The sequence below is a fragment of the Arachis hypogaea genome, chromosome 19, assembly GCF_003086295.3.
Source record: "Arachis hypogaea cultivar Tifrunner chromosome 19, arahy.Tifrunner.gnm2.J5K5, whole genome shotgun sequence".
Classification (NCBI taxonomy): Eukaryota; Viridiplantae; Streptophyta; class Magnoliopsida; order Fabales; family Fabaceae; genus Arachis; species Arachis hypogaea.
Genome location: NC_092054.1, coordinates 44,008,594 through 44,030,713, shown reverse-complemented (window position 1 = coordinate 44,030,713; position 22,120 = coordinate 44,008,594). Strand labels below are relative to the sequence as shown.

Here is a 22,120-nt window from a genome sequence, read left to right as displayed (position 1 = left end):
AGTTGTGCTAAGATTGGTTTTGTACATTTTACCAAGAATATTTCTTATTCAATAAGTTTGTCGTCAGCAAAAAGTTTCATGCAACATTAAATTGCACAACCTTATGAACATATAAATATGAGGAATGCTAGAGGGCCAGTAACTTTTGTGATTTGTAGCCATCAAATAGCCATCAATGATGGTTTTAATGGTGTGAGATTGGTATGAGATTTCATCCAATGGCTCACTTTTTTTGCTGGTTACATGCTGACCAGAATTTAACAAAGTTGCTGGCCCTCTAGACTTTTCCTATAAATATTACACCAATTATTCACAGCTTAGTGCATAACGCCATAACTGCACAAAAAATAAAAACAAAAAAAATAAGAGAGAAAATGGGTTCTAAGTACTCTTCTTCCTCCCATTTTCTTTTGTCTTCAAAGCAAAAAACTTTTGTTATTCTCTTGCTTTTGTTCATAATCATCCCACTCATCATTCCTTTTGAGAAGCCAAATAGTGTTCCTAATCTCACAAACAGAATCAAGTTGGTGGAGAAAACAAATTTAAAGCCTCCTTGGTTTGATATCATAGAAAATTCCATTGGTAGAAGCAATAGCATTAACATAGGCCTTGTTAACATTAACAAAAGTGTGGAAACTACCCTTTATCAAGAATTAACTTCACTTCATCCACAAGTGGAGAAAGTGGTATCCGTTGACTTTGACCACGTCGACGGAAGCTTGACATGGAAGGATCTTTTTCCGGTGTGGATCGACGAGGACGAGATAAACAGCAAGCCGAAATGCCATGACATGCCAATGCCAACTTGGGAAGATTATAGAGACATCAATGTGGTGGTTGCAAGAGTTCCATGTGGGAACAGAACAAAAAAGGGAGGGGTTAGAGATGTGTTTAGGTTGCATGTTAATTTGGTAGTGGCTAATTTGGCTGTGGAGAGTGGTTGGATGAAGAAATTGGATTCTTATGAACAAGTTTATGTTGTGTTCATTGGGCCTTGTGAGCCCATGATTGAGATTTTCAGGTGTGATGATTTGTTGTTGCCTGATCCATTGGGTGAGTTTTGGGTTTATGAACCTGATTTGAGAAGCTTAAGGCAGAAGACATTGATGCCTGTTGGTTCATGCCAGATTGCTCCTCCTTATGCTGAAATAGGTATGCTTTTTGTGTCCTAATAAATGTTGGTGGCTCTTTTTTTCTTGGAAAATAATCATGCCATCAGATTCTTGATTTTACCACTTTTCATCATTATTATTAGATTGTTTGTTTGTATGAATTTGTTAAAAAAAAATAGAATTATCATTTTCTTTTTTCTTATATATTAGAGTATATACCCATTTTGGTCCTCAAAGAATTTTAGATTGGACACTTTAGTTCCCAACTAAAATTAATTACTTGATTGGTCCCTAACAATTAATTTCGTCGGTCACTTAAGTTCTTTACTCCGTTAACTCTAACGGGGGACAAAATGGTCCCTGACAACTCTAACAAGGGACAAAATGATCACTGACTCCTTTATTCGAAAACGACACTGTTTCTCCCCAATTTGTATCATATCTCGCATAACTCTAATATTCATACTCTCCTTCTTCACCTTCACAGTTTTCTTTTTCATCTTTTCCTTCCTCCTCTTTACCTCCAAGATTAAGCCATGGTGTAATTGTCAGACATGTCGCACCTACCTCAACATGTCATGGACCATACACTTCCTAAATCTTTGTAACTGGTACATCCACCTCCTCTGCACTACACCCACCAAAAGCATCTACTTCCACGTCTTCGATAACATCACCTCCAACCCCGACACGTTCACGACATCCTCAAGACCAAGTTCCACAAATACTCCAAGGGCACGCCTTTCTCTACTCTCCGGCAAGCAATATAGATTGTTGGACATTAGGACATCATAAGAAGATTCTCCTTCAACATCATATGCAAATTCTCATTTGAAATAGACACCGAGTGTTTCATTCCTTCTTTTCCAGAGTCCAAGTTGGCAGACAGTTTCGACCTCGCATCCAAGCTATCAGTACAACGAGCAACGTCGCCGTTGCTACTCATATGGAAACTGAAGCGATTACTGAACATTGGTTCGGAGAAGAAGCTGAAGGAAGCGATCGGAGTGGTGGACAATGTGGTCATGGAGATGATAGGACAGAGGAGGAGGGAGATGGCAACGACGACGACAGGTCTTAACAAATCAAACTTGCTGTCTAGATTCATGCAATCTATCGAAGACGATAACTAGTTGAGAGACATAGACATTAATTTCCTGAGTATGAATTGGTTAAGAACAAGTTGAGGATTTTTTTTCTTGTGAACATTAAATTTATAGAGCGTGCATTGTGCAGTTTGAAGTTACAGTGTTAGACTGCTAGTGTTATACGAGATATGATGAAAATTGAGAGAGAACAGTGTCGTTTCCGAACAGAAGAGATCTGGGACCATTTTGTCCCCTGTTAGAGTTGTCAGGGACTATTTTGTCCTCTGTTAGAGTTAACTGAGTAAAGAACCTAAGTGACTGACGGAATCAATTGTTAGGGACCAATCGAGTAATTAATTTTAGTTGGAGACTAAAGTGTCCAGTCTAAAATTCTTTGAGGACCAAAATGGGTATATACTCTATATATTATTATAAAAGAAGGTTTTGTCTTCAATAAACCAACTAGAATATTGAATTTTAATAGTGCTTCGTCATAAACAATTTCAAATTATATAAAATTACTCCTTTTTATCTCTTTTTTTTTGATAAAGTATATTTTTTATCCTTAAAGTTTGGCAAAAATTTTAAAAATACCTCTAAATTTTATTTTGTTTCAGTTTTATTCCAAAAATTTTTTATTTGCATCAAATTTATCCTTGACGGCTAAATTTTCAAAAAATTTTAAGACAAAACTAACAATAATACATGAAAATTATGCTTGATTTGCTTATATTGAGGGTTGTTCTTATGAAATTGTTGTTGAATTAATTTTAAATTTTTTGAAAAATTAGCCGTCAGGGGTATATTTGATGCAAATCGAAAATTTTTAGAACAAAATTAAAACAAAATAAAACTTAAAGATATTTTTAAAACTTTTATCAAACTTCAAAAACAAAAAATATACTTCATCTTTTTTTTTTTTAAATTATCAAGTTACCATTTTTCTTCTTTCTCGTGCGACAACAAAAAAGCCATATCACATCAAACTATTTACATATTTTCTTTGAGACACTCTACTCTAGATTAAAGTTATATAGAAAAAAAAATATAAATTCTTTTTGTAGTTCTTTTTTATTATATTATTGCTATTTAAAATGAAGATCTTAATTTTCTCAAGTACTATTTTATTTTATAAAAAAAAAATTATAATCTTACATTTTTATCATATAATTTACCATTTTCTTTTTCCAGCAAGATCACCGCCATATGTTCTTTGAATTATGACCGCACACACTCGATCATCAACATTATTCTATGTTGACGAACACGGTAAAAAGATCAATGTCTTCACAATTTACCAAACATAAGACCGGCTTTCTTATTATTCTTTATTTTTAAAATCCATCTATTAACCAAGCGAGACACCCCGGTGGTGCAATGTTGTGGTAGTAATTAAGTGGATTTTAGGACACACAACATAGTAAACTACAAATATTTTCTAAGGCCGTTGATTCATATAAATATTAATTTTATCAATTATTCACATGGTTTAATATTCTCGATATTTTCCTATACTTTTCCTTTTTATTATCCTTAAGCAAGCATGAAAGTTGCCAAAAAGAAAAATACAAGTGGAAGATGGTGCAAACGTACATCTAGATCTAGCTATCTTAGAACTTATAAATGATGTAATTGATCAAGTTGCACAGAAACTGCATGAAAAATAGTGCACCATATATATCATTATTGTGATCATTTTTCTTTGAATCTTAAAGATCATGATGATTTATAGTTATAAATTTTTATTAATTTTTAAAATTTCTTTCACAAGAAATTGTTAAATAATAGTGGGAAATGGGGTTATAATTGTATCTGGATTTTTGTGATTACAGAAAGAAAAAAAAAGAGAGAGAAAGAAGAAGAAAAGTTTAGAAAAGATAAAATTGGTATTTCAAATCATATTGTTTTTAATATAATATAATTATTAAAAAAGTATTTTTTTTTTATAACAAATGTCTTTTATCTCGACCATTTGTTCAAATTTTTTAATGGCCAAAATTTTACATCTTAGACCATGAAAATTCTGAAGATTCTTTCCCTAGTGAAGAATTCTCCTTATAAGAAATATATTACTATTACTATTCTGTGGAGTATAGATCCCACGCTGCGTAAGAGATATATTCCATTCTATGATGATAAAATGATAACACAAGTGAATAAATTATTCTATTATTATTATTATTATTATTGAATTTCAATTAAGTTTTTCATGACAATGTTTTGTTTCGAGTCTATGAAAAGTATGGTACATGTTAAATAAAGATGTGATTGACCTTCAAGAACTTGTAGTGGGATCTTTTTTCATATGATCTGAAAATATTTATAAATTTTATTTATTTTTCTTTTTTCATGTGATTTGAATACTTGATCACCATGTTGGAGATAGAAAAGTAAGAAATAAAAGGAATATAGTTTATAGAGAGGATTCTCTGTTTCTCTATTTGGTGGATCCTTGTCACGAAGGTCACCGCATAAAGCAAATACAATGGTTTTCATAATAATAATAATAATAATAATAATAATAAAAGCAGTTTAATGAAGACATTATGAAGAAACAAATATAGTACACACGTATTGTAAAAGTATGCGTTTGTTCAATCAATATAAAAATTAACTATTCACAAAACCATGCAGCGATGGAATATGATTCATTTTGGTGATTGTTATTTGTACCCAGCCACCCAGGTGGATGGGAAGAGAGGCACTTGTCCCACTAAATTTTTAAAAAAAATAATAATTCTATATATATATATATATATATATTCTCAATATAATTATATTTTTTATCCTCACAAAACTTTACAAAATTTTGTCTTGAAATTTTTGCTAAAAATAAATTTTTATTAAATTTAATAGTAACAATATTTATTTTGTTAAATTTGATTTAATATAAAAATTAAAAATAAGTAAATAAATTAACTCAATAAAATATTAATGAACAATGTTAATATAATTCTTAAACCTAATTAATTAGTTAATTATCAAACTAAATCTTAGTTTTCTAAATATAAGTAAAATTATCAATATCTTTTTTTGTTTTTAAAAATTAGTTAAAAAAAAATAGTATCTCTCTATTAATTAATATTCTTTATTTTAAAATTATATATTATTTTTTAATTTTATCTCTTAAATAATCTTATTTATAACAACTATTTTATATTTAAAAAGTATTTTATGTCATAAATATTATAACAAATAAATTTTTTAATTCAATGGGTGAAAATTAATATTTGAAAATTATAATAAATAGTAGAATAATTATTTAAAAGCATATAAGTTAATTTTGATATATTAAAATATGTATATTTTTTTATATAGTCATTTAATTATATTTATTCTTTTAGATAATTATTTACGTGATGAATATAAAAAGTTATTTTTTAATTACAATACATAATTAAATAGATGCATAAAATTTTTTATATGTATCAAAATTAAATTAAAAATATATAAAAATTTAATTATTTAAAAAAAAGAAATAAAAATAATTATAAATTAAGTTTCTATTATTTTATATAAACATACTTTTTATATACAGGTTTTTTTTTTGTATTTATATATAATTTTAGTTTTAAAACCATAAATGCTAATGTATCAATAAGCACTGACATGCTAATTAATTCACTCTTTTTATTATTAAATGTGTATAAAAATAAATAAAAATAAAATTAATTAAAATGATAAATTATTTATAATTTAATTAAGATGTTTTAAGTTTAAATTTAAAAAATAAAAAATATTTTTTTATAAATTATATATAATAAATAATATTTTAAAAATAAAAGTGTTCATTAACTCTTTTTAATTTTTATATCTCTATTATATTTTTAGTATAACTAATAATTTTTAATAATATTTATTTTAATATAAATATTTTTTCCTTCACTTCTAAAATTTTTTATATTCATCCCTCTACGTGAATGTTAGTGAATATATATATATATAGATTAAATATTATGCATATTTTATGAAAGCATAGGCTCATCCTGTCATCTATGCTAACACGTGTAAGAATTATTAAAGAGTATAGGGTTAAATTGGTTTTTAAAAGGTTATATGATCTTTTAATTTGATTTTAAAAAGATTTTTTAATCAAATTTATTCTTTAAAAATTTTAATTTAATCACATTAATTTTTCTGACACTTCTTATGTTCATGGCATTAATAGAAGTTAACATGATACCTTAAATTACATATCAACATACTCCTCCACATTCTAATTGACAATCAATACAATATATTTATAAAATTTGGTTAAATTATGAGTCCCTAAATAACAAACCTTAATCTTAAAATATTGTATACATATCCCTTTCTTATGGAGTATAGCTGCAGTGGTTTAGACGGCAAAATTTGAGGTCACCAGTATGATGGGTGATTGAAATAGAAGTCGCAGCGATAAAAATGATCAATTTGGAGGTACCGAAAATATTTAATCAACTAGAACGAAACTCTAACTCTAAAAACAAATTTGAATTCCAGAAAAAAACACAAACAAAAGTAGACTTTAACAACGGTACAATCCTAAAAGAAGTTCAGTCAGAAAAAAAAATTCCTTTTACAAAATCGAATTTCATGAAGAAAATGCAAACATCAAAATCAAACAACAAAACAAACACTAAACATAAACCATGAATAGAGAAATTAATAGTCAGTAGACTCCTTTTAACATTCAGAAAAATAATACTCTGTGATCAAATTTTATGAATCAACAAAGAATAAAATTCTAATCCTACAAACGATTTTCAGTTCCAACAAAAAACACTAACAAAAAATAAATAAATTTTATCATTAATACAATCCTAACAAGTTTAGTAACAAAAATCCCTTAAATAATGACGAAAATGGTCGTCGGTCACATATGCAATCATTGCACCGAAGTCACAACGGCGAACTCGCAAACACACGCCGGATGCTTCAATCGGCGACAATGATAAAGATTTCTTTGTCTTCTCCTCAACGACGTCGAAAAGGAAGTGAGAGGGAGAGTTTTATGAGAGAAATGTTATTTCAATCACTATCTCTCATCCTTTCTTGCCGTCCCATATGTGAAACTTGAACCAACTCTTGCCGGAGAAGACGCATCACAACACCTGCCATTAATAGCGCGTCGAAATCCAACCTAGTTCGTCTTCCAATGAGCGTCTTTGCTGGATTTAGAGAACAACGAAGAACAAGGTTTTTTTTTGTTTACTGAGAGCGAAGGGAAATGTGGTTGAAGAATGAAGACTGATCCATACGATGCTGTTTCGATGAATCAGTTCTCTTTGACTTAAAACGATGTCGTTTTATATGGTGAGATGTAATTTAACGTGTTAGATCAGCTTTCATTAACGGTGTTGGCGAGAGAAATGACAGAAGGACTATCGTGGCTAACTTAAAATTTTTTAGGGATGAATTTGATTAAAAAAATATTTTGGAGACCAAAACAGAAATCGTGTAATATTTTAAGAACCAATTTAATTATTTAATTTACTCAATTATTAATTGTGTTTTATCTTATAAATAACTGTCAAGAATGTGTTAGGTAAGTTATTAAAATCTGGTGTTCTATCTAAAAAAAAGTTGTTTAGAGAAATCATAAAAGAATACTATATATTTTCATTTTTGCTTTCACCTCTAATTGTCTTTAAAATGCTTAAGAAAAGAGTTGGACAAGTAACAATTGTTGATATGATTGATGATTTGCAAGGCAAAGAGGTATGGAGGGGCTACATGTCACAATCAGCAGCAACAGAAAATTACAATCAAACCATGATGAAGTTACCAAGATTTGCCTATGTGACAGTTCTTCACTCATCAGAAGCATATGTTTGTGGTGCAATAGCATTAGCACAAAGCCTCATTCAAAGAGAATCAAGCACCCTTCAATACAACAATTACATCATAGATCTTGTTCTTCTTGCAGATGATTCAATTTCTCCCAAATCCATAAGGGGTCTCAAAGCTGCAGGGTGGAAAATCAAGCGCATAGAAAGGATCCTTAACCCTTATGCTGAAAAGGGTACCTACAATGAATGGAACTATAGCAAATTAAGAATATGGCAACTCACTATGTATGACAAAATCATATTCCTAGATTCTGACCTATTAGTCCTCAAGAACATTGACGATTTCTTTAGTTACCCTCAATTATCCGCCGCGCCTAACGATTTCACGTTGTTTAATTCGGGGATGATGGTGATCGAGCCGTCGCAATGCATGTTCAGGCACTTGCTAGACAAAACTTTAGAGATCAAATCATATAATGGTGGTGACCAAGGTTTAATCAATGAAGTAATAACATGGTGGCATAGGTTACCAAGAAAAGTTAATTTCCTTAAGAACTTTGAGCCTTTGCCAGGGGAGAATGAGAAACATGAGATACCAAACGAGTTGTATGTGATGCATTACTTGGGGTTGAAGCCATGGATGTGTTACAGGAACTATGATTGTAACTGGGACATGTTAAAATTACATGTTTTTGCTAGTGATTCAGCACACCAAAGGTGGTGGGAGGTTTATGACAACATGCCAAAAGTGTTGCAAAGTTATTGTGGACTTTCTAAGAAGATGGATGAGAGGAATGTGAAGAGGAGACAGAGGGCAAGAAATAATAGAAATTTCAATGATGATCATTGGAACATTCAGGTTAAGGATCCAAGAAGGAACCGTCTTGCGGATCATTATAATTAATTAATGATTAATGTTAGGTACTCAATTTTTTATTAATATTAGTCAATTTTTTTAAAATTTATTTATTTATCTTAAATTTTAAACTTTAAATTATAAAATTTTAATTTTATACTTTAAATTATAAATCTTAAACTATAAAGTTGATTGTATTAATTAACTAAAAATTGTTTCTTATATTTTTTTCTTAATTATAATATCAAAAATACATACACACTAAAAATTAATTAATATATAAATTCTGATCACACTCGAAATTTCTTACCACTTATATATGTATTAATTCATGTTTATATAAAAAATATGGTATTATATAAAGAGTTTTACACTATAATTTTTTTATTATTATTTTAGAGAATTGTAAGAATTAAACAGTTTTTTTTAATAATTCAAAATGTTATAATTAAGTAGTCGTATAAAATAGTTTTAACTATTCCAATAAAATTTAAAAAGTAGCTAGTTCTAGCGGTTATAAGAAAGAGAAAATGTCATTGTTGTTAAAACTATATGCACAAAGTTATTGCTGTTAAAACTATTATATTATTTTTATTGTACGCTTTCATTGTTAATTCTGTTGTAAATTTTTAGTATCATTGTTGTAGCAAATGTATTATGATGTGTTTTTTTTAAATTAAAAAAAAATTTGTAGTGTGTATTTAATATATATAGAACGAGAAATTATTATAAGTCAAACGAGAAATTAATACCCCGTGTGCTCTATCCGTCTGAGAGTAATATCCTCTTCCTAATGTAATTAATTTCAGTCAATTACATTATATATTGTGCAATATTTTTATTAATCCACTTTCCCATAAAGAAAAAGTAGTACTCCAAAAGTCCAAATATTTATTTTAAAAAATTTTAATTAGATATTTTAGTCCTCAATAAATTTTAACTATTAAATTAGTTTACAGTTTTTATTTTCTAAGCAAATCATCATACATCATATTTTGCTAAAATATTTAGAAAAATTAATTCTATCATTATTTAATAAATATATAAAATCTTTTAAAAACTTTTTAAAATTCTCATATCAAATTTTTAAAATAAACAAACAAAATAATGTATATTTATCTATGAACTAATAATTTAACAAATGATTTGATAATTAAAATATGTTGACACAAAGTGTAACAAAAATTCCTTATAAAGTGTTTTTGATATTACTTAAAAAAGAGAAATAAAAACCTGCAATTAACTGATTATTATTCTTTATTCCTTAAGTCTTTACGTCGTACATATTCATATTGACCTGTATTTATTTATATTTTGAACTTATTCGTATACGACTTTGATATAGGTATATCTAATGTGTAAAAAAAATAATTATTAACTTAATTATGTATATAAAATACATTAAAAATAAATTAAATACGGAAAGAATGTCACGTATGATATTCGGACACTGATATAAACATCGGACATGACACGAGACACGTCAATACGTAAATTTTAAAATATTATAAGACACGCGGACACACATATTAAAATATGAAGTATTTAAAATATTATAAAATATAAAGTAATCGTAATAATATTTTGATATTTTATTGATATTAAAATATAAATTAATTTAATTATTTAATATTTTATTTTAATTATGTCAAGTATTTAAAATATTTTTTGTTTTAATAAATAATAATATATATTATATCTAAATTTATTTTAAAAATATATGTTAAAATAAAATTGAATATACTAATACGTAATAATATTTAAGTATGTCTATATGTATCTAAAAAAATATTTTTTGTTTTTTATTAAGATACAGTTGGACACAACAGATACCAAACACCAGTAAATATCGTTTATAAAATATGTCTAACACGCAGATACACAATTCAGAGAATAGTCCGTGCTTGATAGGATGGGACTAAAAGTTACGAGACTTAATTACGAGTGGAATTTATTTTAAAATACCCCAAGTGATTTTAAAGTGGATTCAAATGTAACAATGGAAATTAAAGATGATTTTGTGATTGTTGTAATGATATGATTGCATGAAGGACCATAAGATAAGAGTGAGTCAACTAGTGACTCGGTGACAGTGGTCACAACACCAATTTCCACACGCATTATCACATAACATAGCAAATAGTGATAATACACTTTCTGTGATTCTCTTGTTGTTACCGACAACATAAATTTCATCACATGATTGTATCACACTTGGAGTAAGAGACATGGTGAATAATGTGATGAAAGAGGCACAAGGGAAGATGATTCTTGATTCAGAATGGGTTGCAGCAAGGTCCACTGAGGTTCAGTTCAGTGGCATTCAGCTCACCACAACCAACCCTCCTTCCACCGCTGCCCCAACTTCCCCACCATGGATGCATGCTCTTGTTCCCGGAACGTAATCCCTCTTTCTCTTTCTGTTTCTTTATTACACTAAATTATCTTAAGATCCAAAAAGAAAAGATAGAGATAAGAGTCAGAGACAAGAAAAGTTCTGTTTTTGTCTCTGTTTTCATTTCACTATCTTTAGTCTTATGCTACCTTTAACATTAGAGACATTAACGAGATAGTAGTTGACTCTTTTAGTAGCTTTACTTGCCATTATATTCTGCACATTTGTTAGAATGAGATAGGTATTTTGGATAAACAAATAGATACAAATTTGTAGCTTTTAGTAACATTTTTCCAGTTCTAAGTTAACAAATGCAGCCTTATTATTTTAGCTGCAATGATCCATGCACACGCTTGTTGTTTCTTTGATACTCTCTTCGTTCCTCGTTTTCGGATTCTGTTGGAGTTACAGATAAAAAGGAACAGAGTTCTCTGTTGAAACCTGCTTCCTTGTGAAAGTTTTGAGTTTTGAACATGATTTGAGACTTAAATTGAATTGGTTTAAGTGAGTTTCATTCATTTTCCATTTTCTTTCTTGTGACAGTGTTTTGGGAACCTTGGTGAAGAACAAAGTTGTGCCTGATCCTTTCTATGGACTTGGAAATGAGGCAATCTTGGATATTGCTGATTCTGGAAGAGACTATTACACTTTCTGGTTCTTTACAACCTTTCAGTGCAAGCTGGTAGGGATTCTCCTCTCTCATATGATGCAATTTCAAAAGTTTGAAACAGTATCATGATATATAATATTTATATAATTTTATTATTCAAGTTGGACTTTGGTGTAAGGCCTTTTCCCCCATCATAGCATATAGACTCCAAATTCTAACCGAATTCAGTTTATCCTTTTCTTGGTTGAGCCTTTTGCAGTCAGTTAACCAGAAGTGTGATCTGAACTTCCGCGGAATCAATTACTCTGCTGATGTATATCTAAATGGGCACAAAATGGTTCTCCCAAAAGGAATGTTTAGGAGGCATTCTCTTGATGTCACTGGTATTCTCAATCCGGATGGCAGTAACTTGCTTGCTGTTCTAGTTCACCCACCGGATCATCCAGGGACAATTCCTCCTCAGGGGGACAAGGTGGCGACCATGAGGTCAAAGATTAAATTACTGGATTTAATCCATTGAATTTTTCCCTCTCAATTGCTTAACTTTTCTATTTTGTTGATTTTTATAGATAGGAAAAGATGTAGCCACACAGTATGTTGAAGGTTGGGACTGGATAGCTCCTATAAGGTAAAGTTGATGTTGCTTTTAATTTGATTATCTGAAATTTGAAGAGTTTCTGGACTATCTAAAGCTAATGCTAGAGTTAATTTGATTGCAGAGATAGGAACACTGGAATATGGGATGAAGTTTCCATTTTTATTACTGGGGTGAGTTTTAAGGAATGATTTAAGTTCCTTGCAAACTTCTTTTTTTTCTCTTTTTTCCAATAATTTTGTGATCCATATAAAGCACATGCCTTTTAAAAAGAAAATGCATTTTAGCTTTCCAAACTTTCATTAAATCATGATTGAATATTAAAATATTTCCAAACCATCAAAGAGTTGATTTGTTAAGCTTGTTTTTTCCATGCATCCCCTTATAATTAATTATTTGATAAATATGATCAAGCATATTTGCATTTTTATTTTTAATATAGTTCATAGTACTTCTAGCTGCTCTTTGATAGGATGATTCTGGTGTCTATATTTGGCGCAGCCGGTAAAAATAACCGATCCCCACTTGGTGTCCTCATTTTTTGACAATTATAAGAGAGTATATCTACATGCCACAACTGAGGTGGAAAACAGAAGCTCCTCAGCTGCTGAGTGTTCTTTGAAAATTCAAGTGACAACAGAACTCGAGGGGAGTGTTCAATTGGTGGAGAAGCTTCAAACTCAAATGCTATCAGTTCCTCCAAAATCTCGAGTGCAATTTACTTTTCCTGAGGTCAGTGACTGCAATCATTCTGCCTGGGAAAATGCTCAATCTACTGCTTTGTTGTTTCTGGTTTAACCTTTTGAAACATGAAGAACTTAATCTTTAATCATGACATCTTTTTTCAAGAACTTTGTTACTTTGAGTTAGCTTTCCATTTTCATAACTTATTTGTTATGTTGTCTATGTTACTCACTTAATTCTTTCTAATCTTTTTTTTCTCCCTATGTTGATAAAAAAAATGTGATCCTTGATTGATTTCTAACCTACTTTTAGTATTGATCCAATTAAGTTGGGTAACTTGAAGTTTCGTTGCTTCTGTTCAAGTGTTAATGGTCTGTAATGGCAGCTCTTCTTCTACAAGCCCAATTTATGGTGGCCAAATGGAATGGGAAAGCAAAATTTGTACGACGTTGTTATTAGCATTGATGTTGAAGGATTTGGTGAGTCTGATACATGGAGCCATCTCTTCGGATTCCGCAAAATTGAAAGCCATATTGATGATGCTACCGGTGGCAGGTATGGTAAAATTTCCAGTATTTCTTTAGTAGCACATACCATTTTTTTAAGTAGAATTCCAAACTTAAAATTGTTTTCAAATTTTGCATTATATGTTTTGTTGCATGTTTATTATATCATAGGTTGTTCAAGGTCAATGGAGAACCAATTTTCATCCGAGGCGGTAACTGGATCTTGTCTGACGGGCTACTACGACTTTCAAAGAAGCGGTATGAGACGGATATCAAATTTCATGCGGATATGAATTTTAAGATGATTCGTTGCTGGGGTGGTGGACTGGCTGAAAGGCCAGAATTTTATCATTATTGTGACTATTATGGCATTCTGGTAAGATTGGTTTTTGCTCATTTGTGTTGCTTTATCATTCTTTCTTCTTGGTTTATTTGTGTCCTTTTTTATTGGTATAGTTTTTTCGGAGATCTCAATAGTTTGTTTATAATTAAGTTCTTATATTGTTGTCATGATACTGGCTTTATATTTGATGATATTAATGATTTGACTCTTGCAGGTATGGCAAGAGTTCTGGATTACCGGGGATGTTGACGGGCGCGGTATTCCAGTGTCGAACCCAAATGGTCCGCTAGACCATGATCTTTTCTTGTTTTGTGCAAGAGACACAATCAAACTTTTAAGAAATCATGCTAGTCTTGCACTTTGGGTTGGTGGAAATGAACAGATTCCACCAAAAGATATAAATGCTGCTCTGAAAAGTGATCTGAAACTTCATCCATTTTTTAAGCATGTAAATGAAAATGGAAAACCTGTAGTAGTTGACTTGACCCCATCATCTGCTACCACGAATTCATCAGCGGACCCTAGCCAGTATCTTGATGGCACTCGCATTTATATACAAGGATCATTATGGGATGGATTTGCAGATGGGAAGGGGAACTTTACCGACGGACCATATGAAATTCAAAACCCTGAAGATTTTTTCAAGGATAGTTTCTACAAGTATGGATTCAACCCGGAGGTTGGTTCTGTAGGAATGCCAGTTGCTGCTACCATAAGAGCCACAATGCCTCCAGAAGGATGGCAGATACCATTATTTAATGAACTTTCCAATGGTTATGTAGAAGAAGTTCCAAATCCCATTTGGAAATACCATAAATACATTCCATACTCAAAACCAACCATGGTTCATGATCAGATTCAGCTCTATGGTATAGCGAAGGATCTTGATGATTTTTGTTTTAAGGTATGAGAAACTTTTATCTGGTAGCCACTCATTCATGTTGAGTTTTCCGTGATCTTATCTTTGTTGTGCAGTTGCGGGGTGTTTTTTTTTTTCTAACTGATCTTTTCAGGCTCAACTTGTAAACTACATACAATACAGAGCTCTTCTTGAGGGATGGACTTCTCGCATGTGGCGCAAGTATACAGGTGTGTTGATTTGGAAAACACAAAATCCTTGGACTGGTCTGAGAGGTCAATTTTATGATCATCTTCTCGACCAAACAGCTGGATTCTATGGCTGTCGATGTGCTGCAGAGCCAATTCATGTACAGCTTAATCTAGATACATACTTTATAGAAGTAAGTATCTAAGAAACTAAGACTAAAGTTTTCCTTTCAATAAGATGAGAAAGAAAATAACACATTACTCCCTTGTCTCTTAAATGAAAATTGAGATAGGAAGCAAATGGGAACAAGCTAAAAGGATATATCTGCAAATCATCAAGATTTTCCAGTTCTGAATAGTTTCTGGAAGGTCTTGCTTTAATTTTCTTTTATTTTTCTGCTTAAAACAGGCTGTTAATACTACATCAGAGAAATTGTCTAATATGGCTATTGAAGCTTCAGTGTGGGATCTAGATGGAATGTGTCCATACTACAAAGTTCATGAAAGCTTCACTATGCTACCTAGAACAGTAACACCTATTTTTGAGATGGACTATCCCAAGTCGGAAAACGCAAAGCCGGTCTACTTTCTTCTGCTCAAACTCTACGACAAATCGGATAACAGAGTTTTATCAAGAAACTTATATTGGCTGCACCTTCCTGGTGGAGACTACAAACTACTGGAGCCATATAGGAAGAAGAAAATACCACTCAAGATAACATCAGAGATTTTTGTTAAAGGGTCCACTTATAGATTTAAAATGCACGTGGAAAACATATCTAAAGCACCAAACACCGAAAACAGTTCAACAGAACATGAACTGGGTTGGTTTAAGAGATTACACAGATGCATTGGTGGTAAAAATAATGGTTTGAAGGTATCTGAAATTAAGGGAAATGGTATAGGTGTTGCTTTCTTTCTTCAGTTTTCTGTGCATTCTTCAAATAAGGACCACAAGGAGGGAGAAGACACAAGAATTCTCCCTGTTCATTACTCAGATAACTATTTTTCATTGGTTCCAGGAGAGGCCATGACTGTTAAAATTTGCTTTGAGGTCCCTGAGGGTGTCACTCCTAGAATTACTCTGCAGGGCTGGAATTACAGTGAAGGACACACTGTACTTGAAGCTCTATGAGGATGTCGCAGAGAAACACTGTGAAATTGATCAACTGTGTATATATTACCATTAATAAATGCATTTGAAATTCAGAACTAAACAAGCCCCCTTCTCTCTCTCTACATTTGAAAATTCATCTTTTCCCATTTTTTTTTAGATAATAGTCATAATATCATTACAAGGTTGAAATATAATCATACTGTATGTACTTTTTGCCCCCCTTAATGCCATATCATTTATATACTTGTATTATGTAGCACTGTAGCATATTATACAAGCTGTAATGTTATTTTAATATGAATTTTGAAGTGATCACACAAATTGACATGAGCCACAATTTAAGGTCTGGATGCAACAATGATGAGAAAATGTATTAAAAGATCATCATATCGCCTTCATGAACCTATTAATTGAAGAAAAGATGCTTGCTGCTTTTCCAAATAAACTTTGACCTTGTCCTGACTTCTGTTCATCCTCGCCAAATAAAATCTGGACCACATAAAGGTCAATGGACTATCATATTGATATATGGGATTAAATTTCATCCATAATCAATGTAAAAGTTTATACTGATATCTAATCACGTGTGTGTTTGTAATAGAAGGGCACCACCTGTGTTAAATGCTTTTACTAATGTAATAATTCATGATTGACTTTTTGCTAAAACCCTGCTTATACTCGTAGGTCACATTGCATTGAAATTGAATTCTTTGTATATCACTGCACAGAAAAACTCTTAAGAAACTTCTGGTTTTGTATTATTTAATGCATGCATAACATCTTTTGGTTCAGGTTTTTATTTTATTTTTTCACTATGAATTATTCGCCATCATTTGCTTGTCCTTCCTCTTTCCAATAATTTATGCTTCTCCGAATCTCCCTCTATTTTATATAGAAAGTGGTTGTATCCATAAGATCTGGCAATTTAATCTGGAACTAAAGCTACTAACCTCAAGATCTGCATAATCAGGACGGTTGATGAATTCCTTGGCAAGCAAATATCTGTCTGGCCTATCCTTGTCATCACTGAACACTTTCCACATTCTGAGTGTGATCAAAACACGACAGGAATCAAACAGCAGATCAATGTGATTAACCAAACAATTTAACATATTGCCTACAGCATGAAATTTGACCAAATTTGAATAAACAAAAATGACCGTGAAACATCTGGTGGAAAAAAGATATTGATTATTGAACCACATCTAGCAAAACAAGTGGACCAAATAATCCACTTTTACGGTGGTCTAAGGTAGTCTGGGTTTGGGTAAGAGCAATATGCAATTTTTTAAATGTGATAGTTCTTATGAGAGGGAACAGAAGAGCCTTACCCTGGATAACACCTGAAGATTGCACCGAATGGCATTGGGCGCATGTGATAAACTGTTGTAAAAGTGCTGCACAAAAATTGATCAGAGTTTAGTCTTCTGATAGTGTCAGAATAAGCCAATTCTTCAAAATAAAGCACATGAAAAAAGACTTTTATATAGTAAATTATTTGGTTGAAGATAAACATAACATTTAATAATGCCAGCTACTCTGATTTTTTACTTCAAGCTTCGTTAGAAATGTTAGCTTGGCCCGCCAAAAATTACTATCACCAGAAAAACATTAAAAAAAAAAACATGTTCATGTTTCCCTGTGATTAGGTGATATTATAATGAAAATCCTCTACTTATAAAAGTATTCATTTAACTCCATAATATTTAGGGTATACTAATATCACACTAGACATGCTTGTATTTTGTAAAATATGACTCTAATCTCCCTTATAAACACGACACTAACTTCCCTAGAGGTGAGGTTAGTGTTGGAGGGACAAGTTGTAATATCGTCTAAACTCGGGAGAGGTCATGCAATTTACACGATATTATTTCTCCCAATAAGTTTGTATCTCGGGAGAGGTCATGTAATTTACACAATATTATTTCTCCCAACAAGTTTAAGATACAAAGTAAACCAAAATAGCTCAGAACCATACCTTAGAAAGTAGCGCCTTAATCTCCGGACATTGATACCAACACCAACATCCTCACTAATCAGGCGTGGATTCCACATGATAAGGGGTCTCACCTACCAATGTGCGAGTAGTTTGTATGAAACATATATGTGCACAAAAACGCAAAAGAATGACATCAGTAATAAAACAGGAGAATTCAGTGCAGGGATGTACTGGATCACTTGAGAGATTGGATGCGATTCTCTCCACACTTTCTAACATCTGATAATCAGGAACAACCATAACCACAATCTCATCGTCACTCTCTATAGGCTTCCGGTCACTTAAGCTGGATATACAGAAGAGCGGAATGTGAGATATATGCAGCATGACTATAAGTACAGAGGAAAACTTAAATTCTACAAATAGAAATGTAACTGAACAATCATCCAGCCTTAAGTGAAATACAAAAGAATCAAATGCTTACAAAAACTACACTACTAACTATGCTGCTGGGGTGAAAAGCAAAATAAAACATAGAGCGTTAATTGATGTGATGGCAGTTACCTTGCAAATCTAAACTGAGCATCCTTCCACCGGTAGTTAAGAAGAGCAGCTGCGCCAGCATCTGGAAATATGGCTTTAACTCTCTATCAATCAAACTCATAAACTTAGAAACAAGTTTACAGTGTATAAAATAGATTCATTAAGGTTTAATTACTCGGCCGATAGTCCTTATAGTTTCACTAAATTTTCAATTAGGTCCCTATATTTTTTCTTTTCAATTAGATCCATATATCATATCAGATTTTATAACCAAGTCTCTACCGTAAATTAGAACTAATAGAATATTCTGTTAAACAAAACGGAATATTCAGTCAAGTATTAGGCATATTCGTTTTGTTTAACAGAATATTCTGTTAATTCCAACGTTTTTGTCACATTACGGATTTAATTACAAAATCTGATATGGTATAGGGGGTTAATTGAAAATCCAATGAAATTATAGGGATTAACAGAATAATTAAACCAGTCATTAAAACACAAATCGCAAAACCTTATTGAATTTGAATCATCATAATCACAAAAGCATGCCTAAGTTTAAGTATTCGTCAGCATCTATTTTGTGAATCCTTATGTCATGCAGAAATCAGTCAAAGCACAACTATCACTCTATTGAATCATTATGTCAATGAATTTTATTGCATTTTCTAATACGTGTAGTTTACTTCAATTAGTGGAACGAAATGTAACTATGGCTATATCTGTGAGTTATTTAATTTTTCTCTTCATAACCAAGAACTAGGGGTCTAGAACAATTCATGATAAATCAAATGACATATTAGTAATCTTCTTATTAAAAATAAAACTATGGACTAAGTAGGAGTATAAGTTGGATGCTAAAGAATGCATAAATACATTTGCACATGTAGTAGCAGAGAAAGCATTAATGTTGGACATAACTCATAGGTGTCAATAATGTAGGTTACATCAAAAGAAACCAATTTAACTTACATGGACATAACAAAATAACGGATCATATATACAAGTATTTCTAAGATATTGAATAGAAAATGGCATTTAAAATTCAGCAAATTCTTCACACATTTCAATTACACTAACCTGACATTCTGTTTCTGCAATAAGTGTATCCAAGAAAATCCTTGACAATTCCCAGAGCTCTACCTGTGCACCTTCATCATCTAAAACTTGCAGTTGGGGGATTAAGAGTTCAACCTGTGAGCAAGTTAAAAATAGTTAGTTCAAGAAAAATGAGGTGCTAAAGGAACTCAAAAGAACAAACTAAGCCACCCATTAACCTGTCTTTGCTTAAAAAATCTCAGTTACATGAGACACAAAATGATAAAAATTTTAATGCCAATCTCAAAAAAGAATAAAACTAGCACTATCATAGTCTTTTTTAATTTAAACATGTTAAATAAATTTATGAAGTTGATCTTAAACAAGATTTTCAGTACAATTAATCAAAGTCAAAACACCAGGATTCACCCAAGAATATCCACAAAGAAGCATTGTTCTATCTTCTATAAATGAAACCACACCTAAAAAAAAAGATCTGCGACAAATATCCAATTGATTACAGCAAGTAGTACCACAAAATTGAAAGCATAAAATATAAAAAAATTAATAAGGACATGAAATTTTGGCACATACTATGGCTCTCATCCCTCCTGAAGAGACAAACAATGCAGCTGCCTCACTTGATTGTCGCACCGCACCCTCCAAATCTGAAGGCAAACAACTAAAAACACAAAAATTGAGTTAACATCTTCCAGACACACATTATCACAATTTAGACCAAACTCCAAGGCTAATAAACGCATCATCATCTCGATAAATTCATATTTGGACTTCACCAAAAAATTGTTTAATTAACAGCATAAACTTTCAGCAACAAACGATCATTTACATAAACGAACTGAAGATAAAGCACTATTGAAAACATAAATATAAACACTATCCAATACAATGTTTCATAGCTTACAATTTACAAAAAGCTACGATAACACATAAATTGGAAAAGGAAAGTAATATTAAATATAAATTAATCAAATTAATTAATTAAGAAAGGTAAGGCTAAAAGGTGGTCGAAATAGAAGTACCTGTCATCTTCTTCCTTATCGCGATCAAGATAAGGTTCTGGTTCTGGACTCTGAGGCGTGTCTGTGTCTAGGGGAGTTTCACCTTGGAATTTATCAAACTTGGCAAGGATTCTAGTGGAGGTGGCACGGTGGAGGGTGTAGCGGTGAAAAAGGGAAGAAGAAGAAGCAGATAAGGGAAAAGAAGAACGAGTGGCTGTGGATGAAGCTGAAGCTGCGAGGGTTGAAGGAATATAGGTATAGTGGAAGTTGCAGGTTATAGTTGATGAAGCCATTTTAGTTTGTTGACTGTTAGTTACTCTGTTCCAACATCCAAGGCCCTGGAATGTATCATCATCATTCACATTCCATAATCTCACACAAGTGCGTCTCGCTCTCACCGCTCTCACAGTTCCACTTCAAAGTTGAAAAAAAAAAAATAGAAAATGAAATATAAAAAGAGATTTAATATTTCTTTATTTTCTCAATTTTCTTTTTAATTTGTGTTCATTTATATGAGTTTTAATTTTTCATGCAATAAGTCAATTAACAAAGTTTTACTGAGGGAAAAATATATGATACCAAGATATGTTATCAACAATAATTAAAAATACTTAAATATAATTTATTGTTTACAGAGACATCTAATCATGTCATAATTAATTTTTAAATTTATTATTTTAAAAAATATTATCTCCATTTAATTTATAAAAAAACTAATATATTATTAATTGTAGTATCTATCACTTAAAAAGAGAAAAAAACATGTTTGTCTAAAGTCTAAGCTTTCAGAGCTTTATCTTTTAATGATATATTTAACAATACTGAAATATTATTATTTTATAATCTTGCCCTTAAAAATTATCAAGAAAGAAAAAATCATGGCATGAAGAATCACACATAAAATATTATAATATGACAGTGTACTATAATTTTAAAAAAAATGTAAATAAATTTCTGATTTTTTGTTCTGTGAATATTTTTGTTTTTGATAATTTAAAAATATTTTTGAAGTTCATGATTTTTTTAAAAGTTGGATTATAAGTCCCTCTATTCATATGAGTCCTCGAACTTAATAAAAAAGTCTGATATGACTCTCATTGTGCTGATTTGGCCGTTACAAAAATACACGTAGAGGGAATCTTTTTAAAATGGGACAAATAAATTCCTTTGCTGCAAAACTACGTCGTTTTATAGACAGTCTTTTCACATACTCTCATCCATTACCGTATATGTAATATCTATAATACTCATACCACACTTAGAGAATTATATAAAACCTTAAGAATACCAACGATCAAACGAATAACACTCTATTTCTTCTTCCAAAAACTCTATTACGTAAGTTGAGAAAATTGTGATGTACAGTCGCTGTCGAAGAGGGTGAAAAAAGCTCCACTGTTGTCGTAGTTGCTGTTTTCTTCATCAAAGATAAGATTACATTGCTTAGTGACTCG

At 31.2% G+C, this 22,120-nt stretch overlaps 3 protein-coding genes across 3 annotated transcripts; 2 read left to right on the top strand and 1 right to left on the bottom strand.

The window, feature by feature from the left end:
* Window positions 1-309: 309 nt before the first annotated feature.
* LOC112779746 (putative UDP-glucuronate:xylan alpha-glucuronosyltransferase 4) lies at window positions 310-8,875 on the top strand. Its single transcript, XM_029295738.2, has 2 exons — window positions 310-1,152; window positions 7,893-8,875. The coding sequence occupies exons 1-2, from the start codon at window positions 375-377 to the stop codon at window positions 8,873-8,875; spliced, it is 1,761 nt and encodes a 586-aa protein (XP_029151571.2). The 5' UTR covers window positions 310-374.
* A 2,034-nt stretch (window positions 8,876-10,909) lies between these two features.
* On the top strand, window positions 10,910-16,224 carry LOC112775615 (mannosylglycoprotein endo-beta-mannosidase-like). Its single transcript, XM_025819368.3, is given in 12 exon segments — window positions 10,910-11,228; window positions 11,766-11,904; window positions 12,092-12,290; window positions 12,293-12,318; window positions 12,402-12,460; window positions 12,552-12,600; window positions 12,929-13,159; window positions 13,497-13,666; window positions 13,789-13,993; window positions 14,175-14,864; window positions 14,974-15,201; window positions 15,417-16,224. Coding segments are annotated over 12 exon segments (2,895 nt in total). The 5' UTR covers window positions 10,910-11,055; the 3' UTR covers window positions 16,143-16,224.
* A 109-nt stretch (window positions 16,225-16,333) lies between these two features.
* Window positions 16,334-21,149, bottom strand: LOC112775616 (uncharacterized). Its single transcript, XM_025819369.3, has 9 exons — window positions 20,688-21,149; window positions 20,239-20,326; window positions 19,687-19,800; window positions 18,631-18,713; window positions 18,298-18,412; window positions 18,106-18,197; window positions 17,456-17,521; window positions 17,075-17,168; window positions 16,334-16,613 (listed from the first exon to the last, which is right to left on the bottom strand). The coding sequence occupies exons 1-9, from the start codon at window positions 20,957-20,959 to the stop codon at window positions 16,509-16,511; spliced, it is 1,029 nt and encodes a 342-aa protein (XP_025675154.1). The 5' UTR covers window positions 20,960-21,149; the 3' UTR covers window positions 16,334-16,508.
* Window positions 21,150-22,120: the final 971 nt, after the last annotated feature.